Source organism: Thrips palmi, unplaced genomic scaffold (genome assembly GCF_012932325.1).
Source record: "Thrips palmi isolate BJ-2018 unplaced genomic scaffold, TpBJ-2018v1 HiC_scaffold_19, whole genome shotgun sequence".
Lineage (NCBI taxonomy): Eukaryota > Metazoa > Arthropoda > Insecta > Thysanoptera > Thripidae > Thrips > Thrips palmi.
Genome location: NW_023144628.1, coordinates 12,230,064 through 12,257,468, shown reverse-complemented (window position 1 = coordinate 12,257,468; position 27,405 = coordinate 12,230,064). Strand labels below are relative to the sequence as shown.

At 47.9% G+C, this 27,405-nt stretch overlaps 1 protein-coding gene across 1 annotated transcript; it reads right to left on the bottom strand.

Moving 5' to 3' along the window:
* Positions 1-153: 153 nt before the first annotated feature.
* On the bottom strand, positions 154-27,403 carry LOC117646043. The gene is made up of 4 exons (XM_034386689.1): positions 27,114-27,403; positions 4,150-4,662; positions 2,306-3,399; positions 154-1,463 (listed from the first exon to the last, which is right to left on the bottom strand). Exons 2-4 carry the CDS (start codon positions 4,400-4,402, stop codon positions 747-749), a joined length of 2,064 nt encoding a protein of 687 aa, XP_034242580.1. The 5' UTR covers positions 4,403-4,662; positions 27,114-27,403; the 3' UTR covers positions 154-746.
* Positions 27,404-27,405: the final 2 nt, after the last annotated feature.

The window sequence follows — 27,405 nt, the reverse complement described above, 5'->3', positions numbered from 1 at the left end:
TCAACGATCTCGTACATTTTTACAGCAAACTTCTGACTGATGTAAACATAGTGATTCCCGTCTTGCTTGTTTCCCAAGTTGGCTGGTTATTATTTTTTAATCGTGAGATCCAGAGCGTTCAAGTGACATTTGGGGTGAGATATTTGCCTTGAATGTAATGACTTCATTTATTCAAAACGTTCTTAAGGCTATCATTTGGAACATTTGTCTACTGTGTCTCATATACGCACTATTTTTAAGTCACAAGAGGCTCTAGTAATAGTTGGTTCACAATACTACAGGCTAAGCAACAGCTCTTGGCAGGCAGGCACAAGTTCCTAAATAATGTTAGTAGTAGGTTGTTAGTAATGTTAGTATGTATACAAGTAAATTTATAAGCGACAAACCCCCACCTATCAACGAGTTCAAGGTCTGGGGAAATTCTATCCAAACTGAAAGGTTTCATACATGAAAAAAGGTTCTGTCATTGGAGTAACAACCACTCCTTTTTATAGTGGGCTGGCAAGTGGCCATTTAAAAATAAAATCTAAAACTAACTTTGTAAAACTAAAATTAAAACAATTTTGTAAAAATCTCCTTCAAAAACCTCCGACACTTAAACTAAAACTCATGTTTATAAACTTCTGGACTAAAATTAAAACTTATTATTTAAAACTCTCGAGTTATCTTAAAACATTTTGTAACTCTTGTACTAAAATCAAAACTTTGATAAGGCACTCAGTTTGACGCCAATTTGCGCCGGCACCTCAGCAGCTTTGACCGTTCTGCCCATGGAAAGTTGCAACGTGTAATGTGAGACTCCTTGCTTTGAAAAAGCGTGCGGAGCACTTCTTGCACCGATTCTGAAACGACTCGGGCAGGGAGTGGGACCGTACGTGGTCCCGAGCACCGTCGACGGTTTTTAGGGTCGCCAGGCACAGAGGGCAGACTCGGGCAGGTTCAACCGTAGAGTGGAGATCCAGGAAGTGTTGGACGTAATCTTCCCAGGATTGGAATGGGGCTGTGCAGCGTCCTGTGGAGCAACGCCCCAGCGTCGGAGCTCCGCCATCGAGCCCGTCATCCACCCTGTCGTTCGACCCGTCGTTGGACCCGTCGTTGGACCCGTCGTTGGACCTGTCGTTGGACCTGTCGTTGGACCTGTCGTTGGACCTGTCGTTGGACCTGTCGTTGGACCTGTCGTTGGACCTGTCGTTGGACCTGTCGTTGGACCTGCCGAAGGACCTCACTTTCGACCTGTCGTTGGACCTGTCGTTGGACCTGTCGTTGGACCTGTCGAAGGACCTCACTTTCGGCCTTTCAATTAACGCCACACGGTGGAAGTTCCTCATGTGGTCGGAGACGCCGCCGATGAAACGGGCGGAGCACCGGGGGCAGGGCCAATCACAGAGGCGGTGCGCCCGGCGGTGGTCCGGCATCGCTCCCGGCGGGCAAACCTCCAGACACATGACGCACAAGGCGCCATCCTGCAGAGGGAGAAATAGGGGTCACTTTAAAAAGTCGATCTCAAAATCTTAGCTTTAAATCCAAGTGTGGAAGCGTGGACCATAATTTAGTCCACGTTTTGCAAGCATGAAGGCCTAAAACTATATTTGTGCCACGATATTATCACAGGAGCACTAAAAAAAAGAGTCTACGTAATGTCACGCCCTGAGGAGATGAGAGTGTTAACTTGTTAAAAGGTAAACGAACACGTGGGCTTGGTAAAAAGGTACATTGCGACCGAAAGTTCTACTCTGAAGGCTCTACTGAACACCTTCGTAATATAGTACTCTCATTCCAGAAACGTGACATCGCTTCGAACGAGTGTGACAAAATGTCACGTTCTTTTGAACATTGTGTCACATTCCTTTGAATGTGAATAAGGTAATTGACGGCTGATACACACGAATGTGGCACAATCTACTAGATTTTGTCACATTCTTTTCACCGCGATGTCACGCTCCTCGGATGAGAGAGTACGGACAAAAAGCATAGGATTAAGACAGCACCGTGATGGTAGTAAACCATATGGAAGGGCTCTTAGTAACCTAGGTATTATCAGTTTCTTCTACGAACAAATTTCTTTGCAGTATAATAGATTTGTGTCTTATAGTACTCAGAATTAGGCTAGCTTGCGATTATGGCAGCACGCCATTTCTCAGGCAATTGGGAGTGGAATAGAAATAACTCCAATTTCATTGCAAGATATTTCAATTGTGTCACCTCGTTGGCAAAAGCAACGCCTAGGATAAGCGACCCTGGAAAAAAAGGATTTAATTTCCAGGCACCGCGTGGGAATCCCAGGCGTTACTTTTGCCTTTCTCACCTGTTTCGCTCGAAAGTGGCTGATCTGTTGGTGCGTCACGTGGTCCCTCCAGCAGGAGACGGGCTTCCCGCAGCGCGGGAAGGTGCACCAGCCGGCCGAGGGTGGCCTTGGCTCAGGGGTCAGGGGCTGAGACATCGCCGAATCGGAAGTCACGGGGGCGTCCCACGAGCCGTGGAAGAGGTTCCGGTGTGCCAGCAGCAGGGAGCCCTTGGTGAAGCGGGCTGTGCACCGGGAGCACTTCAAGTCCAGCGGGCCGTGTGGCTCGGCGTGGATCTCCAGGCACAGATGACACACGGAGGAGTCGTGGCGAGCTTTGCAGTGGGACACGTAGCTTTCCCACGATGAGAAATTCATGAGGCAGCCTTTGTATGTGCAGCAGCCCAGGGCGACAGGGGTGGTTACGCCGTCCACCTCAGCCTGGCTTTGGGACGCTGCTTGGGCTGATACTTCTCCAGCTGCCGACACCTCTTCTCTGGCCGCCGACGCCTCTCCTCTGACCGCTGATGCTTCTTCTTTGACCACCGACGCTTCTCCTCCGGCGGTCGACGCTTCTCCTCTGGCCGCTGACACTTCTTCACTGGCCGCTGACACTTCTTCTGTGGCCACTGACGCCTCTCCCTTGACGGCTGACTCTTCTTCTTTGACCACCGATGCCTCTCCTCTGGCGGCCAACGTCTCTCCTCTGACCGCTGACGCTTCTTCTTTGACCGCCGATGCTTGTCCTCTGGCCGCTGACACTTCTCCTCTGGCCACCGAAGCTTGTCCCCTGGCCGCCGAAGCTTCTTCTCTGGCCGCCGCATTGGCTGGTGGTGCTCCCCCAACACGGTGGAAGACGCTCTGATGATTGACCAACTGACGGCCGTCCGTGAAGGTAGCGGGGCACCAGGGGCACTTCAGGTCGCTCTCCCCGTGCGGCTCCTCGTGGTTGTCCAGGCAGAGGGGGCAGACGGAGAGGTCGTGGCGCCCGTGGCACACCAAGTAGTGCGCCACGTAGCTTGGCCACGTCAGGAAGCCCTTGACGCAGCCCGGGAAGGAACACCAGCCCAGCACCGCGGGCAAGTCGTCGTGGTCCCTCTGAGCCTCGCCTTCGGCCGCTGTGGACGTCCAAACACAAGCTTGTACTACGCTGTAAATGTCTAACGGTGAAAGGCTGCACCAACATATTATGGTGGAGATTTTCTCCATAATACCAACGAAATTCGTCAGAATATCTATGAGGTACAGTGAATTCTCAATGGTATGGTACGAAGTCAGCTGCACCACCATAATATGGAACATTGTCACCATAATGTGGAGAATCTTCACTGTACAACATGAAGAGTGTACGAACGACTTCTGTCTGCATTACGAACCTATATTTTGTGTTACAAAATAGCACAGTGCAGTTGTATTGCAAAACTATTCTCTAGTAACACCTAGCACTGACCTCTGCGTAAAAGAAATAGCGTCTGAATATTTTTCGAAGGTTTTTATCACATCTTTACTGGTCAAACTGAGGCCTACCTGAATGCTTGAATAGTACGGTTACACACGAAGACGTTACGCTTGTAATGAAGCATAGACTAAGAATTACCCCAATGCATTTAGGTATGGGGAATCTGGGCGAATTATCTTGTTTCACTTGATTTCAAACGTGAACGGATTACGCTCGAAAACAGAGGGTAAAACTGCGGTTTAGTTTTACCTGCGTTTGTACTGTTTAGTGTTTAATTTTTTTTAACTAAGAGAAAAAGTATTGTTATACAACTGCACCGTATTTCCTACCAATACAAAATGAAGTTTTGTAAATGACTCGTGCAGACTTTTTCTAGTGAGATACAGAAACACCCACGGTGCATACGCACCTTCGACTGTCGCTCCAGATGCCCTAGAGCGCGCTGCCTGCCTGGCCGCCAACGGCTGTGGCGGGTTCTGGCAGTGGAACTGGGCCCAGTGCTTCTGGAGGGAGTCCCGGCTCACGAAGGTCGCAGTGCAGCGGCCGCAGTCCCAGGCGGCGTCCTTCATGTGAGACAGCATGTGGCCGTCGTAGTCGGCGACCTGCTCCAGACACACGGAGCACGAGGACCGGCTGCGGGGAAGCTCGAAGTGGCAACTCATGTGATGTTCCAGGTGCTGCTCCCAGGACGTGAAACCCGTGTGGCACCCGTCGAAGGTGCACCAGCCAATTTTGGAGCCGATGGCGGCCTTACTGTCCCGGCTGCCAGCCTCCGCACCGTCGCGCAGGTCTTCCTCCAAGCCCGCGGCTTCGCGGGAAGCGTGCGACCTGGAAGTTGGTGCTTGCGGCCCGCTTGGCTCAAAGTTGTGCCGCTCGGACTCGGACTTGATAGCGATGCCAGGTACTGTGGCAGTGGGACCACCTGCAAGGCACGACGAGGCATTAGACTCTAATGATTAGAACCATGGGAAGGCAGGAGAGACGAAATGCTGCCGTCCCTAGTGCCAAACCAAAGTGGCGAGAACTCCACAGTTCCTAGTGTGGATTCAATTCTCCACACATAATGCAAGTGCAAAGTTGGCAGTCTCCACACTTTAAGTGTAGAGTAGCTACCAGAGCCCCTCTCTTTAGGCATGGTGTAAAGGTGCAGAACTCCACATTTGAGGTGCAGAAACTGCACCACTGTAGCAAAAAGTTACAGAAAATTCTGTTAATTTTTTTTTGCCAAGATTCACCGTAGCCCTCTGATCAATATTCTCCGACGGACCTTACAGTATTCACCGTAGGATCTTACAATATTCTCCTCCTTAGGGCCTTTAAGTGTCCTCCGTTGCACTCTGCAGTCCAGAAGGTCCTATGGAGGTGACTGTATGGTCCTACGGCGAATACTGAAAGGTCTTACGAGGAGTATATATAAGAGGGCTACGGAGAATGTTGGCAAAAGAAATTAACAGAATTTTTCCGTAGCTTTCTGCCACAGTGTAAGTGCGGGAACTGAAAATTCCACACAGCCGCGTTTCGAGTGTGGGGTTCTCCACACAAGGTTTAACAGTGAACCTTCACCACCTACGCATGCAGAAACATGCTTCAGCAAACATTCGCACAAGACTATTGTTCTAGCTACTTGTTGATGTCGCTATCAAGAACCTATAAAGCCCCAATCCGACTGACTGACTCACTCATAGAAATGTTTGGGGTGAAGGAGTGGTCGTAGAGACTTGCGGTTTTTTCCATTCAATTCCAAATTATATGGGAAAATTGGGAAAAATCCCAAAAGTTGAAAATTCCTCACCGTTTCCGAGAAAACCTACTTTATCTTCAGAAAAGGGGAACAAATTTCTCACCGTTTCCGAGCAAACCTACTCAATCTTCAAAAAAGGGGACCGACCGACTAAAAATTTTTATTCGCCTCATCGGTAGGTCTGGTCGAGACATTTCCGAAACTGGGCCGCAATCGGGTCTCCGTCACTGGCAACATCCTCAAAAAACGATTAAATAGGCCTAAATTCAACAAAATCCACTCAATCTTCAAAAAACGGGACCGACCGACTAAAAGTTTTTATTCGCCCCATCGGTAGGTCTGGTCGAGACATTTCCGAAACTGTGCCGCAATCGGGTCCCCGTCACCGGCAACATCCTAAAAAACGACTAAATAGGCCTAAATTCAACAAAATCCACTCAATCTTCAAAAAAGGGGACCGACCGACTAAAAAATTTTATTCGCCCCATCGGTAGGTCTGGTCGAGACATTTCCGAAACTGGGCCGCAATCGGGTCCCCGTCACCGGCAACATCCTCAAAAACGATTAAATAGGCCTAAATTCTACAAAATCCACTCAATCTTCAAAAAAGGGGACCGACCGACTAAAAATTTTTATTCGCCCCATCGGTAGGTCTGGTCGAGACATTTCCGAAACTGGGCCGCAATCGGGTCCCCGTCACCGGCAACATACTCAAAATCAATCATCAATTGTCATCAAGAACCTATAAAGCCCCAAAATCCGACTGACTGACTCCCTCACTCATCAATCAAGAACCTATATAGCCCCAATCCGACTGACTGACTGACTCACTCACTCATAATAATGTTTGGGGTAGGAGTGGTCGTAGAGACCTGCGGGTTTTTCCATTCGATTCCTAATTTAATGGGAAAATTGAGAAAAATCTCAAAAGTTGAAAATTTTTCACTGTTTTTGAGCAAACCTACTTAATCTTCTAAAAGGGGACCGAATGACTTAAAATTTTTAATCGCCCCATCGGTAGGTCTGGTCGAGAATTTCCGAAACTGTGCCGAAATCGGGACCCCGCCACCGGCAATTGGGCAATCATCATCAAGAATCTATATAGCCCCAATCCGACTGACTGACTGACTCACTCACTCACTTCCTCACGCAAAGAAATGTTTGCGGTCAAGGAGTGGTCGTAGAGACCAAAGGTTTTTTCCTTTCACCTCTATCCTTGTCAAAGCAGTCTTCGATATTTTCCGGACCTTGTATGCACCCCCAATGACTGCCACAGTAGCCAATGCAATACAAGCTATCTATTTGGGCAGTAAAAGTAGCCTTATTATATGGTCAAAAGCGGTTAAATAGAGCTGTCAAAGAAGCAGGACATTTACTTCCTTAAAAAATTTGCCTTTGGTCACCACGGGCTTACTGAAAATACTTCGGCACGCGCTCCACACATGCGGGGGTCTGGGGGCGGAGCCCCCAGCGAGCAGCGCGAGTTTTATGATATATCTACTACACATGGTAGTCTAGCTACATGATGACTTGGCTACTTGATGATCTGGCTACTTTTTCACCATTTGAGTGATCGAATCAGCTAAAATTAGATATGTTAGACGCAAAACATCAAGAATAACATTAGATAAGTTGTTTTCAATAAGTAATCCGTGGCCGCGTCCGCTGTTCACGCAAAAAAAAATCAAACCAGAGGTAAACCGAGGTAAACTATTAGCTCGAAAATACACTTGGCGCAATCAACTAGCTTGAGCTTAATTACAAACCTTTGTAAAACTGCAAAAACTTATCACTTTGAAGTCAAGCTTAGAGAAGAAATATTGCAATGCAATAAGATAGGAGGAAGAGAAGTAGAACGGACGCTTGAGGTCAGGCGTATAGTTCTGAAAATTCGACAGTTTTCCCAATACTCTCTCTTTGACGTGCATTCATTTCGACGAGTCTTATTCAAAAGGTCTTACCTGAGGGCATTCCCCCAAAGAATCTTATTTAAAACGCAGGCGCATTTCACTCAGTCTGATCATTGGATACAGCTAAAAAAAAAACATGATTTGTGATTAAGGGGGCAGTAGCACTTTGTGCACGCTTTTTCAATTTTTTTCGAATTTTCTGTTTGCACCGGAATTAAAAAGACTTCCATGAAGGCTAGAGACAAACGGCAGTAACCATGTAAAAGATCAATTTTATTGCAACAATTTCAAAAAAAAAGTATTTTGTTTTAGCATAAGGGGAGGCACCTATATGAGGGACGTAAAAAAGGTCTGCAAAATCATACGTGGTGTCACTGCGCGCACGATTTCAGCCAAAGTTTTCAACATTTTTTCAATCGGTAAAGTGCATAAAAAAGAGCATAAAATTGTTTACAAAATGAACCACGGGGGTTAATATCGGATGAAAAATGCTACTGGATATTTAGTATCGAACAAGAAAAATGCATTCAATGGAAAATTTGTGAAAAACGACCTTTTTCTACCAGCGTTTTTGGCCCGATATTAACTCCCGTGGTTCATTTTGTAGGCAATTTTATGCTCTTTTTTATGCACTTTACCGATTGAAAAAATGTTGAAAAGTTTGTCTGAAATCGTGCGCGCAGTGACACCATGTATGATTTTGCAGACCTTTTTTACGTCCCTCATATAAGTGCCTCCCCTTATGCAAAACCAGAATACTTTTTTTGAAATTGTTGCAAAAAAATTGATCTTTTACATGGTTACTGCCGTTTGTCTCTAGCATTCATGGAAGTCTTTTTAATTCAGGTGCAAACAGAAAATTCGAAAAAACTTGAAAAAGCGTGCACAAAGTGCTACTGCCCCCTTAAATTCACTGAAACATGTAGATACACGATCAAAGAAACCATCAGTACGTGTAGAAATGTGCTCCGCTACCTCTCGTATCCGTCCCAAGAGATGAAACTTCACTGTAAAAAATTCCGTAGTTTTGTACGGAAAATGTACAGACGAAAATGATACGGAAGAACGGGAAAAAGTACGGAACGTCCGTACTTGTCCCATAAGAACTCATGTAATCGGGTACGGAAAAAAGGGACGGAAGTTCCGTAGTAGGACAGGTACGGACGGTCCAGGCAAATTATTGACCAGACATGTTCCGTACTTTTTTCTCGCAGTGATTGGCGAAATTCACTTGCGTTTCAGATAAGATTCTTTTGAATAGGACCCCTCGTTTTGAGTACAAATGGGTCGAAATGGGTACATAGTGTATTTTGTTAACTTCACTGCAAGATCAAATGTGTGCTTAGTACACAGCTGTAGGAGCGTACTTGCAAGCACACATCTATAGGTGTATGCTTGGCAAGTACACATCTATAGGTGTATGCTTGGACAAGCACACATCTATAGATGTATGCTTGGCCAAGCACACAGCTGTAGGAGTGTGCCTTTAAATGGGTGGGATTAAAAGTGTGCTTGGCCAAGCATGCACCTATAGATGTGTACTTGCCAAGCATACACCTGTAGCTGTGTGCTTGTCCAAGCATACAGCTATAGATGTGTGCTTGCAAGTACGCTCCCATAGCTGTGTACTAAGCACACATTTGATCTTGTAGTGTTATTGCACACAGTGTTATCCAATTGAGCCCAAATTTATGTCCCCATTGGCAAGACGAGTCAATATAAGTAGACTTGGCTCGGAGGAGAAAAATCGGGGAACAAAGGGTTTTCTTATTTCAACCCGTACATGGACACGAGAGAACTTCGGCTCAAAACTTTCGCATCTGAATTCGACATCAAAATATCTTGGGCGACGTCGATTGGGTCGATGAAGTTGCAAGAAGACAAGCTACAGGATTGTGTCCAGCAACAAAAGTTGTGACAACGAACTTTCATTTTCAACAGAGAAACCGTGGTTGGAACAGCGGAGCGGTTCGGTGGCCCAGCGAGTGGGTCATTCGTTCGGCCAGCGAGACGTTCGACTGTGGCAATCAAGGTTCAACTAAGCAAATGAAACTTCGTCACTTTGAAGCCTATCCTGTGGAGAAAAATCAATTCAATGTAAGCACATTTTCAGTGCATTGTCGGTGTGGGTTGAGAACAATCCTAGCTGCAAAGGCGCTCTACAAACTGAAGTGTGTACTCAGTATGCATCTACAGATGCATACTTGCAAGTACACACCTGCAGATGCATACTTAGCTGAGTACACATCTACAGATGCATACTTAGCTGAGTACACATCTACAGATGCATACTCAGCTGAGTACACATCTGCAGATGCATACTTGGAGAGGTTAGGTATGCATCTGTAGGTGTGTACTCAGCCAAGTATGCATCTGTAGATGTGTACTCAGCTGAGTATGCATCTGTAGATGTGTACTCAGCTAAGTACGCATCTGTAGGTGTGTACTTGCAAGTATGCATCTGTAGATGCATACTGAGTACACACTTCAGTTTGTAGAGCGGCTAAAAGTGTTCACGACCTTTCTTCACTGCAAATCAATGAATCGCGTTGAAAAACAATGATCAGGTTTTTATATAAGGATGAAACTTTTTACCAAGCCCTTCGGCAGGTAATTTTATTTAGTAGTATGTGGGCGTCATAGACTTCGAGAAAAAAGCACTTTAGGATGGTTATGAATCGACACTGACAGTTAGGATTATCTTGGATCTGCTCTGGCAATTAGGATTGTCTTGGATCCACTCTCATTCCAGGAACGTGACATCACGTTGCAACGCACGTGACAAAATGTCACGTTCCTTTGAGCAAGCATTGTGTCACATTCGTTTGAATGTGAACAAGCTGGTTTTTGGCCAATTCACACCCAAACGAATGTGACACAATGCTCAAACAAACGTGACATTGTGTCACGTTCGTTTCAACGTGATGTCACCTTCCTGGGATGAGAGTGTCAGCACTGCCGGTTAGGATTGTTTTATTAGGACGCGTCGACTCGTGATAGTACACGCCGAAAAGTGTACTGAGCACCCTGTTGAGTTTGCTCAGATCAGTACACAACTTAGTTCCCATGGAAATACATGCAGCTGAGTGAGTACGCGTTCGTGGGAGTGTACTCGTGAGTACGCGCTAAAGAGAGTGTGCTTGCTCGTGAGTACAAGTTGAAGAGCGTGTGTCCACGAGTGCACTTTAAAGAGGGTGTACTGAGTGCACTGTTGAGTCTGCATGTAAAGCATGAGCAGAGCACACTGTACTTTATCGTCCGTGTCGTATTTTCTCGTCGTTCGCAGTTACTCCAGACCAAAACTTAAGACATCAGGAGAAGTCAAAGGGCTCTGAAGCATGCTCTGATGCATTTTACTTAGTTTCCAATAACACACGCCAACCACATGTATGGGAGGCTCCCCAAAATGAGGTGGACACTAATTGGCTCCAGACTGCTTATAGTATTCTCAACGGACTACTAATTCCAAAACAAAAAAAGACGTAACAATGTTCAACCGACATAGTATTCAATTATTTTAATAAATAGGACAATCTGCTATCTTTACAGTATTTTATAGATACAATTATACTTCAATTGAAATGATTCGCTAGGCTGAAACAATATCTAAGGCTGCGACGTAGATCTTTAGGGGTAGAAAAGTCCAATGCATATGGACCCCGGGGTGCAGTTTACGAAATAAGGCGTAGCGCACCGACAGGTCAGGAACAATCTACAGTTGAATACAAATGACTGCGGAGTGCCTCACGTCCAGGAAGACCAAATCAAGTTTCTGTTACATTAGGGGCACACCTCAAACTGCAAACGTGGCAAGTACTAGAACGTTTTTTTCGAGCTGTGAGCTTTCTTGTGCAGCATAAGTGCATCCGACAAAGCGGACTCCTTTGCGCACTCCTTATACTTAAATGGTTAAACGCTGGTGTGGCTCCTTTTGTGTTTTTGAAAGTGACTTGAGACAGAGAACTTCTTCCCACACACCTTGCACTCGTAGGGTTTCTTCCCTGTGTGGACTCTCCTGTGAACTCGAAGAACACTTGCATCAGAGAACTTTTTTCCACACTCTTTACACTCGTAAGGTTTCTCTCCAGAGTGGAGCCTCCTGTGAACTAGACGATTACTTGACTGGGAAAACTGTTTTCCGCACTCTTCACACTTAAATGGCTTCTCCCCAGTGTGGGTCCTCCTGTGAACTTGAAGCCCATATGGGGCCGAAAACTTTTTACCGCACTCTGCACACTGGAAGGGCTTCTCCCCAGTGTGGATCCTCCTGTGAACTTGAAGATTACTCGAGTTAGCGAACTTCTTTCCGCACTCTCCACACTGGAAAGGCTTCTCCCCGGTGTGGCTCCTCTCGTGCCTGACAAGATCCGAAGTCCAACGAAACCCCTTGCCGCACAGCCCGCACGAGTGCGGCCCGCCCTTGGCGTGCCTCGCCAGATGCCGCCTCAATGCCGCCTCCGCACCAAAACACTCGCCGCACTCTCCACACTTGAAGCCGCGGCGCGCCTTCCTGCCTGCCTCCCTGCGCGAGGCCTGCTCCACCGGGACTGCGTCGCCAGCCGGCACTGCCAGCGAGAAGGTCTCGGCGATGAGGAGCTGCTGGGCCTCGTCCGCAGCCACGCCTGCAACCGAGGGCACGCTGGGATCAAGTCTATATTAAGGAACTAAGTATCCACCGTACAAACAAAAGAATTACCCTCGACATCACTTTGCGAATGGCGATCTTGGCAAGCAATGGTTGCGGCTAACGGAGTCTTCGTATCCACGTCCTTGCGACCTGCAAGCAGAGACGAGACTGACTCACAATTGGACAGACGCAAGGAGTCTGCTGCAAAACAACGCAACATGCCTCCTTACGACACCACGCCTCCCAAACTAGTCATGCATCTGCCACATCACCAAAAGAAATCACGACCTCTCTCTTCACGCATTGATACGGCTAGAATTACTCGTTAATATTCCCGGCAAACTTCCGTCGAGTGTAACAAGAGAAAATTGTTAGCATGAACGTCTGCTTTCATCAGCAAAACCGTGGTTGGAACAGCGGGCGGATCGGTGGCCCAGCGAGTGGGTCATTCGCTCGGCCAACAAGACGCTCGACTGGGACAACCAAGGGTAACTGAGAAAACGAAACTTCAAACTTCAAAGTTATTGAACGAAATTTTCTGACCGTATTCGTATAAGAAACGCGCAGTGAATTGCCAGAAGGGAAAAGGTCCTCAGCCTTCAAAATTAACATCGAACTGTTTTCCAGTCTCGGTAAGATAAATCAACAAAACAAGGGCACGCTGGGACCCTTGGAACTTGACATCACGTTACGAATGTAAAGAATGTCACATTCGTTTGAGCATTGCGTCGCATTTGCATTGGTTTTATTGCTAAGTAAGAAAATTTTAAATCTTCAAATGATTTAGGATGAAATGTCTTAATGAAAGTGACCACTACCAAAACGTCACCAATATATTTCACTTCACTTGTTCTTCGATTCCAGTACAAAACAAAAATTATAGCCACGTAAACCGTTATATGTATTAAATTCTTTTAAAATTAAATGTATCGATTAAAGGCGTGCAAAACTTGTAAAACAATATCCTGCGACAAGAAAAGGGGGAGAAAAAGAAATATCAGAACGGACTGAAGACAGCAGACGAGACTGTTAAGAGTCAAATAAAAATAGTTCGCTAGTCCTAAACTACGACTACGGCAGGGGTGCAGATATTAAGGAGTAGAAAATCTTATTCCAAGTGGACGTCATTACGTCCAGTAATCAGGCGTAGCACACCGAACGTCAGAAACAATCCACAGTTGAAGACAAACGACTGCGGAGGGCCTTACATTCGCAAAGTCCAAATAGAGTTTTTGTTGCTTTACGAGCAGACCTCAGACTACACAGGTAACAAGTACTTCTAGTAAGGTTTTCCACGGTTGTGAGTTTTCTTGTGCAACCTAAGTGTACCCGAATGAGTAAACTTCTTTCCGCACTCCTTACACTCTTAGGGTTTCTCCCCAGTGTGGATCCTCCTGTGAACTCGAAGAGCACTTGCATCAGAGAACTTCTTTTCACACTCGCAACACTCGTAGGGTTTCTCTCCAGTGTGGATCCTACAGTGAAGTTGAAGATGACCCGACCGAGAGAACTTCTTCCCGCACTCTTCACACTCGTAGGGTTTTTCTCCAGTGTGGATCCTTCTGTGACCTCGAAGACCACTTGCATCATAGAACTTCTTCCCGCACTCTTCACACTGGTACGGTTTTTCCCCGGTATGCATCCTCTCGTGAACTACCAGATTATTCGACTGAGAGAACTTCTTTCCGCACTCTCCACACTGGAAAGGCTTCTCCCCGGTGTGGCTCCTTTCGTGAATGACAAGATGAGAAGCGCAAGTGAACCCCTTGCCGCACAGCCCGCACGAGTGCGGCCCGCCCTTGGCGTGCCTCGCCAGATGCCGCCTCAATGCCGCCTCCGCACCAAAACACTCGCCGCACTCTCCACACTTGAAGCCGCGGCGCGCCTTCCTGCCTGCCTCCCTGCGCGAGGCCTGCTCCACCGGGACTGCGTCGCCAGCCGGCACTGCCAGCGAGAAGGTCTCGGCGATGAGGAGCTGCTGGGCCTCGTCCGCAGCCACGCCTGCAACCGAGGGCACGCTGGAATCAAGTCTACAGTATATTAAGGAACTAATTCCCTACCGTACAAACATATGAATTACCCTCGACTTCACTTTGCGAATGGCGATCTTGGCAGGCAATGGTTGCGGCTAACGGAGTCTTCGTATCCACGTCCTCGTGACCTGCAAGCAAACCCAAGACTGACTTACAAAAGGACAGTCGCAAGGAGTATGCTGCAAAACAACGCAACATGCCTCCTTCCTTACGACACCACGCCCCCCAACTAGTCATGCATCGGCCACGCCACCAAAAGAAAACATGACCTCTCACTTCACGCATTGATACGGCTAGAAATACTCGTTAACATTCCCGGCAAACATCCGTCGAGTGAAACAAGAGATATTTTTTGGCACGAACCTCTGCTTTCATCAGCGAAACCGTGGTTGGAACAGCGGAGCGGATCGGTGGCCCAGCGAGTGGGTCATTCGCTCGGCCAACAAGACGCTCGACTGGGACAACCAAGGGAAACTGAGAAAACGAAACTTCAAACCCCACACGTCAAAGTACTTTAACGAAATTTTCTCGCCGCATTATGAAATACGCTAGTAATTGCCCGAAGGGAAAAAATACTCAGCCTTCAAAATTAACATCTAACTTTTTGCCAGTCTTAGAAACACAAAATTATCAAACTGAGGGCACGCGCTGGGACCCTTGGAACTTGACATCACGTTACGAATGTAACGGATTGTCACTTCCATTTGAACATTTCGTCGCATTCGCATCCGTTTCATTGTTACGTCAGTGAATTTTTAACATTTACATTCAAATGATTGTTAGGAAATGTTTTATGGAGAGTGACCACTTATCACACGTTATATGTTTGCTAACAAATCCTGCAGCTGATTATAATTTTTGGCGGTTTGAAAAACAACCGAAAGGTCACCTATATATTTCACTTTACTTGTTCTTCGATTCCAGTAGTATATACAAAAAATAATCACAGTCATGTACAACCGTAATATGAATTATAAATCCAATGAAAATTGAACGTATCGGTTTACTGCGTGCAAAACTTGTAAAACAATATCCAGCGTCAAGAAAAGGGAAGAAAAAGAAAAGTCAGAATGGACTGAAGACGGCAGCCAAGACCGTTTCGACTCAAAACTGATTTGGTAGTCCTTAACTATAACTACGGCAGGGGTGCATATGTAAAGAAGTAGAAAATCCCATTCCAAGTGGACCCGACCTGCAGTTCCAGTAATCAGGCGTACCACACTGAACGTCAGAAACAATCCACAGTTGAAGACAACCGACTGCGGAGAGCCTTACATTCGCAAAGTCCAAATACACTGAAAAGTCAAAGGTCAGAATTCATTCCAACCTAGGGGAAAGAAAAAAAGTCTCGCCAATTTTTGGCGAGAAACAAAAGTCTCACCATTTTTTTGGCGAGAAACTAAAGTCTCGCCATTTTTTGGCGAGAAACAAATGTCTCGCCAAAATATGGCAATAATTGCAACCCCACTCTATTTGATACTGGGAAATATATCCCAGTCAAGATCACTCCGGTAAACACATCACTAACTACAGTCTTTCAATTACTCAAGTTGAAAATAATACAGGAAGCTATCACTTTCAGTTATTAAAATATTAATGTAAGGTTATATTATGTGAATTTGGTTTGCGTCAGCAAAGCGTTGCCCAACTATTTACTTTTTTTTGTAATCGTTTAAAAAGACATTGGTCCAGTGAGTCAGATCCTAAAAGGTCTCTTTCAGTGTCCATGTAGTTAAAGATAATGTCTTTAATAAGAGGCCTAAACAAAGCGACATCCATGATGACACAAGTTCTTACTCACTCCTTTGACTTATTCCAATCCCCAGCTAACCTTGCTGCACTTGGGCATTGTTGGAGGTTCCATGGACGGACAGAACTCGGTTAATAAACTCGAGTTAAGAAAGTTCTGTGCACTATCTAGCACTCTCCGTTTCGCCGTCTCCACTGGACAAAATGCCAAAGTACAGCAGCAGCACTTTAAATCGCCAACACAGATATAATAAAGAAAACATTTTAGTGTACAGACAAGCAACACAGCAACAGGACCAAACAGGACTGCCATGTTGTGTCGTCTGCTACAGTAGCATTTGTTTTGCGGTAGTGCCAACCTATACATTTTTTTCGTTACTTGTAAAATTACTTTTGGAAGGCAGTGCAGGTTGGCACTACCGCAAAACAAATGCTACTGTAGCAGACGACACAACGAGGACAACAAATGAATTTCAACATGGCAGTCCTGTTGCTGTGCACTAAAATGTTTTCTTTATTATATCTGTGTTGGCGATTTAAAGTGCTGCTGCTGTACTTTGGCATTTTGTCCAGTGGAGACGGCGAAACGGAGAGTGCTAGATAGTGCACAGAACTTTCTTAACTCGAGTTTATTAACCGAGTTCTGTCCATGGAACCTCCAACAATGCCCAAGTGCAGCAAGGTTAAGCTGGGGATTGGAATAAGTCAAAGGAGAGAGTAAGAACTTGTGTCATCATGGATGTCGCTTTGTTTAGGCCTCTTATTAAAGACATTATCTCTAACTACATGGACACTGAAAGAGACCTCCCACTGGACCAATGTCTTTTTAAACGATGACAAAAAAAAGTAAATAGTTGGGCAACGCTTTGCTGACGCAAACCAAATTCACATCATATAACCTAACATTAATATTTTCATATCTGAAAGTGATAGCTTCCTGTATTATTTTCAACTTGAGTAATTGAAAGACTGTAGTTAGTGATGTGTTTACCAGAGTGATCTTGATTGGGATATATTTCCCAGTATCAAATAGAGTGGGGTTGCAATTATTGCCATATTTTGGCGAGACATTTGTTTCTCGCCAAAAAATGGCGAGACTTTAGTTTCTCGCCAAAAAAATGGCGAGACTTTTGTTTCTCGCCAAAAAATGGCGAGACTTTTTTGTCTCACCAAATTTTGGCCATCAGTCTTGCCATTCAATTTTCAGTGTAGAGTGTTGCTTTACGAGCAGACCTCAGACTATACAGGTAACAAGTACGACTAGTAAGGTTGTTCACGGTTGTGAGTTTTCTTGTGCAACCTCAGTGTACCCGACTGAGTAAACTTCTTTCCGCACACTATACACTCGTAGGGTTTCTCCCCAGTGTGGATCCTCCTGTGAACTCGTAGCAGCTGCTACGAAAATCCTAGGATATCGTGATAGCAACCTCGTTCAGGTTAAAAGTGAGCATTAAATAATTTTCACGATGTCTCTGTGGCAAGCAAGATGCAGAGCCGTACATGTAGTTGTGGAATGTTTCGTTCCGCACAGAGATACCGTGGTTGGAACAATTGAGCGGTTCGGTGGCCCAGCGAGTGGGTCATTCGTTCGGCCAACTAGACGTTCCACTGTGCCAACCAAGGTTTACTGAGGAAACAAAGTTTTGTTGAGGTGTAACAATAATTTGAAGAAGTATTTTTTTTCCTAAAGATGTGTGACTTTTATGAATATTAGCCGCCCGTATAAGATAACTGCGCGGCGCGGCATTGGCGCCCGTCGCCGCGGTGGGCCCACCGCGCCACCCCTGAAATCCCCCCCTCCTCTGTTTTTACCGTTGTGGCGTCGCAAATTTATGTACAGTGTCCAAATTTAAACCAAAATACGCTAATATTTTCATAAATTCGCAGGCTTTTAGCTCGCTTGGCTCGCCTGATACTTTCCACAATCTGATGGCTTTTAACTGTATGCGCTCGCTTATAGCTTATACTTATTCGCATATTTCGATAGCCTTTAGCGCGCTCCGCTCGCGTTTCACTGACATTGAGGGCCAAAAGCGTCTTCCTAACTATTGAAAATTCCACATCGCACGCATCTAAATAGCCCCCCCCCCCTGCCCCTGCCTCCCCCAATTAATAGAAAAGTCCCCCCCCCCTCGTCATGAACTACTTCCGCGGTCCACGGTGAGAAAAAAGTACGGAAAAAGTAAAAAACATGTCTAGTCAATAATTTGCCTGGAACGTCCGTACTTGCCAACTATGGAACGTTCCGTACTTTTTTTCCGTACCCAACATGGGTTCAGCAAGTACGGAACGTTCCGTACTTTTCTTCGTAGTACCTCCGTGCTATATTCTTCTGTACCATTTCCGTACAAAAGTACGGAATTTTTTACAGTGTCCCTGCAAGCCAGCCAGTCGCTGCCCGCAGCCCTCGGTCACGCAGGCACGTGGCGGCACTGTCTCACTCGCGGGGACTGGGCCGAAGGGCAGCGCCTACCCTTTGATTCCTACACTGCGGGAAAAGAATCACAGTAAATCCTGTAGTGATTAGTACAGTTGTCACTGTAGTTCAGAGTAAAGGATTTACTGTACTTTCTTACAGGATCTACTGTACTTTGTGCGCGATTTACTGTGCCACAGGAGTGAAGTACGGAATATCCTGTACCAGGTACAGTAAATACTGTACACACTAAATGCTTATGGACTTTATGTCGCTTTATGTCCATAACTATGGCCGTATTTGTGCATACTGAAGTTATGTACAAATTTGTACATAAATTAGGTACAATGTTTTACATACTTAAGCACAATATGGAAATATTGTTCCTAATTTATGTACAAATTTGTACATAAGTTCTGTATGTACAAAAACGGCCATAGCTATGGACAATAAAGTACATAAGACATTTAGTGTGTAGCCAGACAGAGTAAATCCTGTGTTCTGAACTACAATAAAACCCGGCAAAAAAATTAACCGGGCTGCTGGTTCGCGCAGAGTCCCACCGAGGGGACGGCGCGACGAAGCCAAAACATCCCCGCTTCACTGGAAAGAAGTTGGCGATGCTGCGCGTCTGTAGAGATCTATCAGCGACGATGATGATAATGCAGGCCCGGATGAAAGCTTGTGTTGCAAAATTAACCGCACTTCATTCCTAAATTGACGAATGTTGTCGTCATTGGCGCCGAGCAGGCGCCACACTCCAGATTCACCACGCGCTGGCCACTGAGGGGGCGCTTACGCATTATTTTGGTGTACACGTGATTACCAAGCGCAGTGATTACCGCGGGATTACCGCTGAAAGATCGAAGGATTTCCGCGATTTCTACGTGATTACCTCGATTACCATGTGATTACCTCGATTACCATGTGATTACCTCGATTACCATGTGATTACCACGTGATTACCGATTGATTACCGACTGATTACCAGGGATTGTGTACACGTGTTGATTACCAGAGTAACCGCCCCCTCGCAGGCCACCCACCCCCGCGACCGCGCGACCTACCTGCCCGCGTCCCATGGCCTTGCTTTTCTTCTGAGAAAAACCTCTGTGCTGTTTGCACACGTGGAGAGCGTCCTTCCAGCATTCCTGGACGCCGCCAGGAACACGTGACGACAGCGCCGTGCCGTCTCGGCCGTCCCGGCACCCCGCTGGGCCAGGGGGCGTGGCGGCGCGGCGGCCACTTCCTTACTGCAACCAGCTGTGGCAGCTGTGGCGGGCCGGGGCGCGCCGGCCGCCGTTTGAACAGGTTCGCAGAGAGCAGTACAAAGCTAATATAAACACTGGCGGACAAATGGCGCCCAAGGACACATTCGCGGACAGGTGGGGCACAATAGGACACACTCGCGGACAGGTGGCACAAGGACACATTCGCGGACAGGGCACAAAGACACACTCGCGGACATGGCACAAAGACACATTCGCAGGCAGGTGGGGCACAAGGACACACTCGCAGACATTGACAAACACTGAAAATCCAAAAGACACACTATTCGCCTCTCCAGAGACAGTTCGCCAACAATTGGCCAGGTAGGGGTAAAATAAACTAATAACGGCATGCCGTGCGAATGTGCTTCCTCGCCCTCGTCGCGGGACGGGCGAACACCGCTCTCGTCGCTCTGTCTATCGCGCACCCCAACGCCCCGCCCCATGAGAGCGAGAGAGGCCGAGCGACGCTCGGACCCGAGCTGCAGGCTACACGGGCTGGAGCACTGTGAAAATTTGAGTCGTCACTTGATGACAATTTCAAGGCTAATTTTCCTTACAACGATGTCATCAAAAAATTTGATGACATTTTTGTCACGCCCATGCAAAAAGTATAGGAGCTTTGATGAAAATGTCATCAATTTGTGATGAGATTGTCATGATTTGGAAGTGATGAAAATGTCATCCACGTTTTTGTCATTAAGTGACAACAAATTTTCACAGTGAGGGGGTCCACGTCGCATGGCTCTGCCCGCACTGCAGGGTGCGGGGGTGATTACCACCCCACTGCTTGACAGAGCCGTTCGTTGAGCGTCCAACCTTAGCGCGGTAAGTCCGCCTGCGCCTAGAACGCAGGTAACGCGCATCACTTTGCGTCTGTGGGTCATTCCACGCCAAGTCGTCAGGGTCCAGACCGACACGTTCGCCGAACCCGGCGATTTTTTCAGCGATTGTTAGTCCTATGGGACTATAAAAGACCCCACACTTTTTTTCCCGAAAAGTGGTCAGGGGTCTGAGATATCGCAATTTTAAAATTTTCACTAAAAAAGTTTTTGGTCTTGAAAACTTGTGAATATCTCCGAAAGTATTCGTCGTATCGAAAAAATGGATATACCGTTGGAAAGAGGATGAAAAATGGAAAAAAATGAGACCTGTCCGAAAGTTGTAGGACAATTTTTCATTTTTCATAATTTTGAGTCAATTCTTCAAAATGACGGCAAATGGGGAGTACCTTAACCAAATTGGACGGGGTTTGGCTTAAAATTTACCTTAATACCTTTTCTAAACAAAAGGACTAACCACAAAAAGTATTATTTTTAGTTTGGGAGAACGAGTGATTTTTGTGGACCTCTGCATACCCACTTTTGGCCTTATCCTACACTCGCGCCACACGCGCGCGCCCCTGTGCTCTGCTGCTAGGGTTTACGCTTTGGTGTTTGAGGTCCTCCCATCAGATGACACTCAAATGAAGTTTTCCTCGTCCCTATTGCCTTTTCTATTAGAGCAATCGACATGGCGCCTGGATGGCTGGCAACCGAATACGCCTGTGTACGATGGGTTGCCTAATCGGACCGGCAGGCGTCCCAGGGTTCGTTCCACCCGCCCTCGTGCCTCGCGCCGCTCGCTCCACTGTGGGCGCGACAAGGGGCATTCTGCGCGAGACTAGGCTATGGAAACGGTGGTGGACGGAAGGCGAAACGACTGGAGCCTGCAGAGATCCCAGAGCATGCACGCGTGCCCGTGCTCGGTTTGATTGGTTCAGTGTGACTGTGAGTGATTTTATTAAACGATTGGATGGTGATAGGCTTTTGAAAGTACGCCGTGTGTGGAAGTCGCACACTTTGTTTCTCATACAAGTAGTCTCGCAAGGGGTCCAATGATTAGTTCAAAACAATATTTCAAAGTTGATGCAAAACCTAAAACAAAGGAAAGAAATTAAACAGTGGTGCCATAGTTATGACAAGACTCCAAACACAGAGCACAGCCAAACAATTCAAGTGTCATAATATTCAAAACATTTAGATGTGGGTTGGGTTAATAGCGGCGCCTGGGACGCCTACAGAAATCTATGAAGCAATGGTCATCAACAAAAAAAAAAATAGCACGGGATCAAAGATAGCTTAAAGTAAACCATTCAAAAATGAAGAATAAAAGTATCTTACCATCCAAACTGGAACGGTTCTAATTACAGAACGTGCGGACAGGTTCAAACCACGAACGGGCTGCTGTTCTCATGTTTCGAAAACGTAAACAATAGTAGTTCAGAACTCACCACCAGAGGGCAGCACAGTACCGGCCAATAGGAGATGGCCTTTAAAAAGGGACCCCTTGCGAGACTACTTGTATGAGAAACAAAGTGTGCGACTTCCACACACGGCGTACTTTCAAAAGCCTATCACCATCCAATCGTTTAATAAAATCACTCACAGTCACACTGAACCAATCAAACCGAGCACGGGCACGCGTGCATGCTCTGGGATCTCTGCAGGCTACAGTCGCTTCGCCTCCCGTCCACCACCGTTTCCATACACTGTGCGAAAAAACCACAGTAAATCCCGTTAATTTTTTTGCCGGGATTTACTGTAGTTCAGGACACAGTATTTACTGTACCTGGTTACAGCATTTACTGTGCCTGGTACAGGATATTCCGTACTCCACTCCTGTGGTAACAGTAAATCCCGTACATAGTACAGGAGATCCTGTATAAAAGTACAGTAAATCCTGTACTCTGAACTACAGTGACAGCTGTACTAATCACTACAGGATTTACTGTGATTTGTTCCCACAGTGTAGCCTAGTCTCGCGCAGAATGCCCCTTGTCGCGCCCACAGTGGAGCGAGCGGCGCGAGGCACGAGGGCGGGTGGAACGAACCCTGGGACGCCTGCCGGTCCGATTAGGCAACCCATCGTACACACAGGCGCCATGTCGATTGCTCTAATAGAAAAGGCAATAGGGACGAGGAAAACTTCATTTGAGTGTCATCTGATGGGAGGACCTCAAACACCAAAGCGTAAATCCTAGCAGCAGAGCACAGGGGCGCGCGCGTGTGGCGCGAGTGTAGGATAAGGCCAAAAATGGGTATGCAGAGGTCCACAAAAATCGCTCGTTCTCCCAAACTAAAAATAATACTTTTTGTGGTTAGTCCTTTTGTTTAGAGAAGGTATTAAGGTAAATTTTAAGCCAAACCCCGTCCAATTTGGTTAAGGTACTCCCCATTTGCCGTCATTTTGAAGAATTGACTCAAAATTATGAAAAATGAAAAATTGTCCTACAACTTTCGGACAGGTCTCATTTTTTTCCATTTTTCATCCTCTTTCCAACGGTATATCCATTTTTTCGATACGACGAATACTTTCGGAGATATTCACAAGTTTTCAAGACCAAAAACTTTTTTAGTGAAAATTTTCAAATTGCGATATCTCAGACCCCTGACCACTTTTCGGGAAAAAAAGTGTGGGGTCTTTTATAGTCCCATAGGACTAACAATCGCTGAAAAAATCGCCTGGTTCGGCGAACGTGTCGGTCTGGACCCTGACGACTTGGCGTGGAATGACCCCTCACTGAAAAAAAAGTCTAGTAACGATAACCAGAATTCTGGTACCAAATACCAGACTGTCTGATAGAATATAACTCAACTAGAATTCTGGTAAAAAATACTAAACTGTCTACTTAGCCTCAGTCTGGTAAACCGTACCAGGTTTATAGTTACCCTTACAATGCCGCCGGGTCCCCTTCTAGTAGTTTTTACCAAACATCCTGGTTAGTTCATGTGCTTGCAAAACTGAAGGAAGAAGTCCAAAATTTAAAAATAAAAATTTTTGTAGCATTGAATCCTGATGTGATGACGACTTCCTTCACGAATCACCTCTAAATCGATTTTCCCCTCCTTCTCTCCTCCGGATTCGAACCGGGATCTCACACTTGTGAGCTGAGCACGTTACCACTGTGCCACCACGTCGCCTGTGGGTCGAGGGGATCCGCACCTGGTGACTCTCTTCGTGTCTGGCTCAGGGAAATACTCCCAGTGTTTCTTCCGGATTTAAGACTCCGAAAATAACGAAACCGGTTGCAGTTAACTCTTTGACACGCTAACATTTCAATTGAACCAAATGTTTCGAAGTTTTACGTATGGCGCCAATTACTGAACAGTCTAGTTAAATTTACTAGGATTATTAACCAGACACCTGGTAAATGTCACAACACCCGATCTGGTTACTTCAACTGATCATCTGGTAAGAGTTACTAGGATTCTCGTATGCGTAACTAATACTCGTTTAACTAGGATTGGTCTGGTACTTTTAACCAGACTTTTTTTTCAGTGCTGTGCCTTGGCAAAAGGCACTGCCGTCCCATCCTTGAGAAAATCCTAAAATCCACGCCTGCGGCCGTGTTCAATAATTCGGCCGGCAAGGCGACCGTGAAAGGGAACGCCGCGGCGCGACACTGGGCCGAAAACACACTGGTAAAGCGCCGCGCGGGGTGTAAAAATAATAACCAAAACAATAAAACGGGGACGAACGGGACGAGCGGCCACACTGTTCGGAAGTGGTCGGCACGATACGGCACGGCACGGCATGGGGGGCGCGACGGCCGCGACGCGCGACTAGCCTCGGCCTCGGGCCTCTGCACTTATTCCGAAAACTGCTGTCCTCGCTCTGTCTCTCTCGCACTCAAGGGGGCTCCACGGGTGCGAGAGAGACAGAGCGACGAGGCACGGTTCCGAGACGGCGCGCTGACTCAGCTGACCTGCTGCACTGCCGAGTGCTGGACTCGACTGGACCCCGGCCCAGTACAGGTCGCGAGGGGCATGCGCCCCTGCCGACGCATCGGGGCTTCGCGGAACGCGGATGGATTAGCTGCCTTGCGAAGGACATCCCCCTCCCCTCCCCTGCCCCCGTCCTCGCCCCGCCAAGGCCACGGCCACTTCCCGCCGGGGCGGGGGGAGGGGGAGTCGGAGTCGGCCAGCGGACCTGTCTCAGCCTGCACTGCAGACTGATTCCGAGAGTCGGTTTCGTCGCTCTGTCTCTCTCGCACTCATGAGCACCCCGTATAGGTGCGAGAGAGACAGAGCGACGAAAAGGCTCGGAATTCGTCAGCTGCCTGCGCATCGACAGCAGGGAGAGGCTGTAAATGAGCTGGTCAAAAACAGAACGCTGACGCGAGGGGTTGCGGTCTCTCTCACTCTCGGCTCTCGCGGGGCGTCCCGTTTGGGTGTGAGAGAGACGGACGAAGCTCCCCCCTCGGAATCACCAGCAACAAGTGGCAGCGGCCAGCAACGAAACCACGCTCGGTGACCCGCGAGCCCGGCGTCGGCCTCCGTGGCCACGGCCAGGGTGCACACTGAACCAGAAGACCGGTGGAGGCGGTCAAAGTCCTGGACGGGTTTTGAGCTCAGGAGTCGCTAAATGGGACTCGAACCGAACGTGTGACCCCACCGATGGATTGTTCTCAGACCGCGGGATCTACTGGTGGGGCCACACGATCGGTTCGAGTCCAATAGCGAATCTGGAGCTCAAAACGCGTCTAGTGTTTTGGCCGCGTGCGTCTTCTGCTTCTGGCCTAGTGTGTGGCGTGTGTTCGCACCGCAGACTGATACTAACAGCCGTTTGCGCCGCGTTGTCTCTCGCACTCGTGGGGCGTTTCGTGCAGGTGCTAGAGAGACAGAGCGATGAAAATTACAATCACTGTTGCGAGCCACGGTTGCGAACTCTCGGTTCGACGCGTCAAGAGTTTCGGCCGCGCCTCCACTGGTCTTCTAGCCCACTGTGAGAGCTCTTCCACCCCCCCCCCACCCCTCCCCCGGCACTTCTCCACCAGGACTGTCAAGACAAACGACATTCTAACGGTATTGTCGATCAGCGGACGGGACGTATTTTGGCCTAAAAAGCGGCGTGCCGGCAGGACGGGGGCGGGTGCGTTTACAGCCCGTCCTTCGCTTCGCGTCGTTCAAATCGAATCTCTCCCTCACTCCGTCACTCCGTCGCTTTCGTTCTTCTCATTTCCTTGAAATGGAGTGGGCTGCGTTTATAGTCTCTGCCATTCATAATAGAAGGGAGATTCCAGAACGCAACAGCAAACACTAGGCCGCCTAAATGACCCCCCCCCCCCCTCTCCCGCATTGCCCCTCGTCTTTCTTTCCGGAGTGGGTTCGGAACTAACTCGGTTCGGAACCTTCGGGAAAACAATAAAAGGCCCGAAAACATATGCGGAGAGACTGCGCGCGTTGCGCGCGCACACACACACACCCACCAACACACGCGCACGCACACGCATTCGACACGGCCAATTTTCGTTCTCTACTCGCCCAAGAATTACAGTGATATCGGTGCGTTACATCCGCCGCGACTCGAAAATTGGTTCCAGGGTTCCGTTACTTACTTCACCGTTCGGCGAGACGATGCACGGTGGTTCGTAAGACCCGTGGAGGCGGTCGGTCGAAACCCCGGACGCGTTTTGAGTGCTTGAGTCGCTAAATGGGATTCGAACCGAACGTGCGTGACCTTGTACGGATTGCTCTCCGAACGAGGAATCCAATGGTGGGGATCGAAGATTCTGTTCCAGTCCTGCTTAGCGGAGCTCAAAACGCGTGCAGAGTTTTGGCGGTGTTTTGGCCGTCGGCGCCGCGGGTCTTTACGCGCGAACGGCACAGCGCAGTCGACAAACCCTTTCCGCAGTTTGCTGGGCCAGACGCGTTTCCGAGGGAGGCAACCACTCGAGAAATCCTGCGCCCACTTGAGCGCCCGAAATCTCTGGAAATCCGAAATCTTCCTCCAAAAAGCCAGAAGACAAGCAAATTTTGGGCGCAAAATCGGTCGAAATCGTACAGGAAACTGTGTGCGCGCAGCCTTCACGCATGCACGATGCGAACGACGGTCGCGGAAGAAACCACCCCCGACTTCTTAGAAGGAAAATTTTGTAAGATTTAAAATATTTTGATAAATTTTGCAGGATTTCACGGCCAGATTGGAGCAGGATTTTTGCTACATTTCGAAAGAATTTCTCCCAAATGCAAGCGAGTTCGCCCGATTCCGTTCGACATTTCTAGCCAACAAGTGTTACGCAGGATTTCGTCTCGCTGAACCCGGCTGATTCCGAGCGCAGCTTTCGTCGCTCCGTCTCTCTCACACTCATGGGGCGTGGCGTAGGGGTGCGAGAGAGACTGAGCGACGACGCACAGCTCGGATCAGCATGCCGGCCGGGCGCACAGTCGGTGGAGGCGGTCAAAATCCCGGACGCCTTTTGAGCTCTAGAATCGCTGGGGCTCGAACCGAACGGGTGACCCCCTCTCCGAACGAGGAATCCATTGGTGGGGTCACACGCTCGGTTCCAGTCCTGTTTGACGACGACTTTGGAGCTCAAAACGTGTCTCGAGTTTTGGCCGCCTGCGCCAGTCCTCTGGCCCACTGTCGGCGACCCCGTACTACTGTACACAGGGGAGAGTGATGAAGCGCAGCTCGAAATCATCAGCCAACAGGTGGGCGGGCCATCGCCGCGGGCCGCGAGCGAGGAACCCGCGGCCCGCGCATGAAGGGTAAACTCTTACCTTGAGGTGCGCTGCACTCACTGCACTGCACTCACTGCACTGCACTCACTGCACTGCTTGGCGTTGACGAAATGTTGACGCTCACCACTGATTTGATGCAGTCGTTGACTTGGGGGTGCTGCAAGGGGTTGACTTGGCGGTGCCGCAGGGGGTTGACTTGGCAGGTGCTGCAGGGGGTTGACTTGGCAGGTGCTGCAGGAGGGGGTTGACGTTAACTTGGCGGTGCTGCAGGGGGTTGACTTGGCGTGCCGCACGGGGTTGACTTGGCAGGTGCCGCAGGGGGTTGAAAGGGTTGACTTTGCAGTTGCTGCGGGGGGCCGGAGCCGGAGGATGGCGCGGCGGCGGCGCGGGCGTGGAGGAGAAAGTGCAGGCGGCAC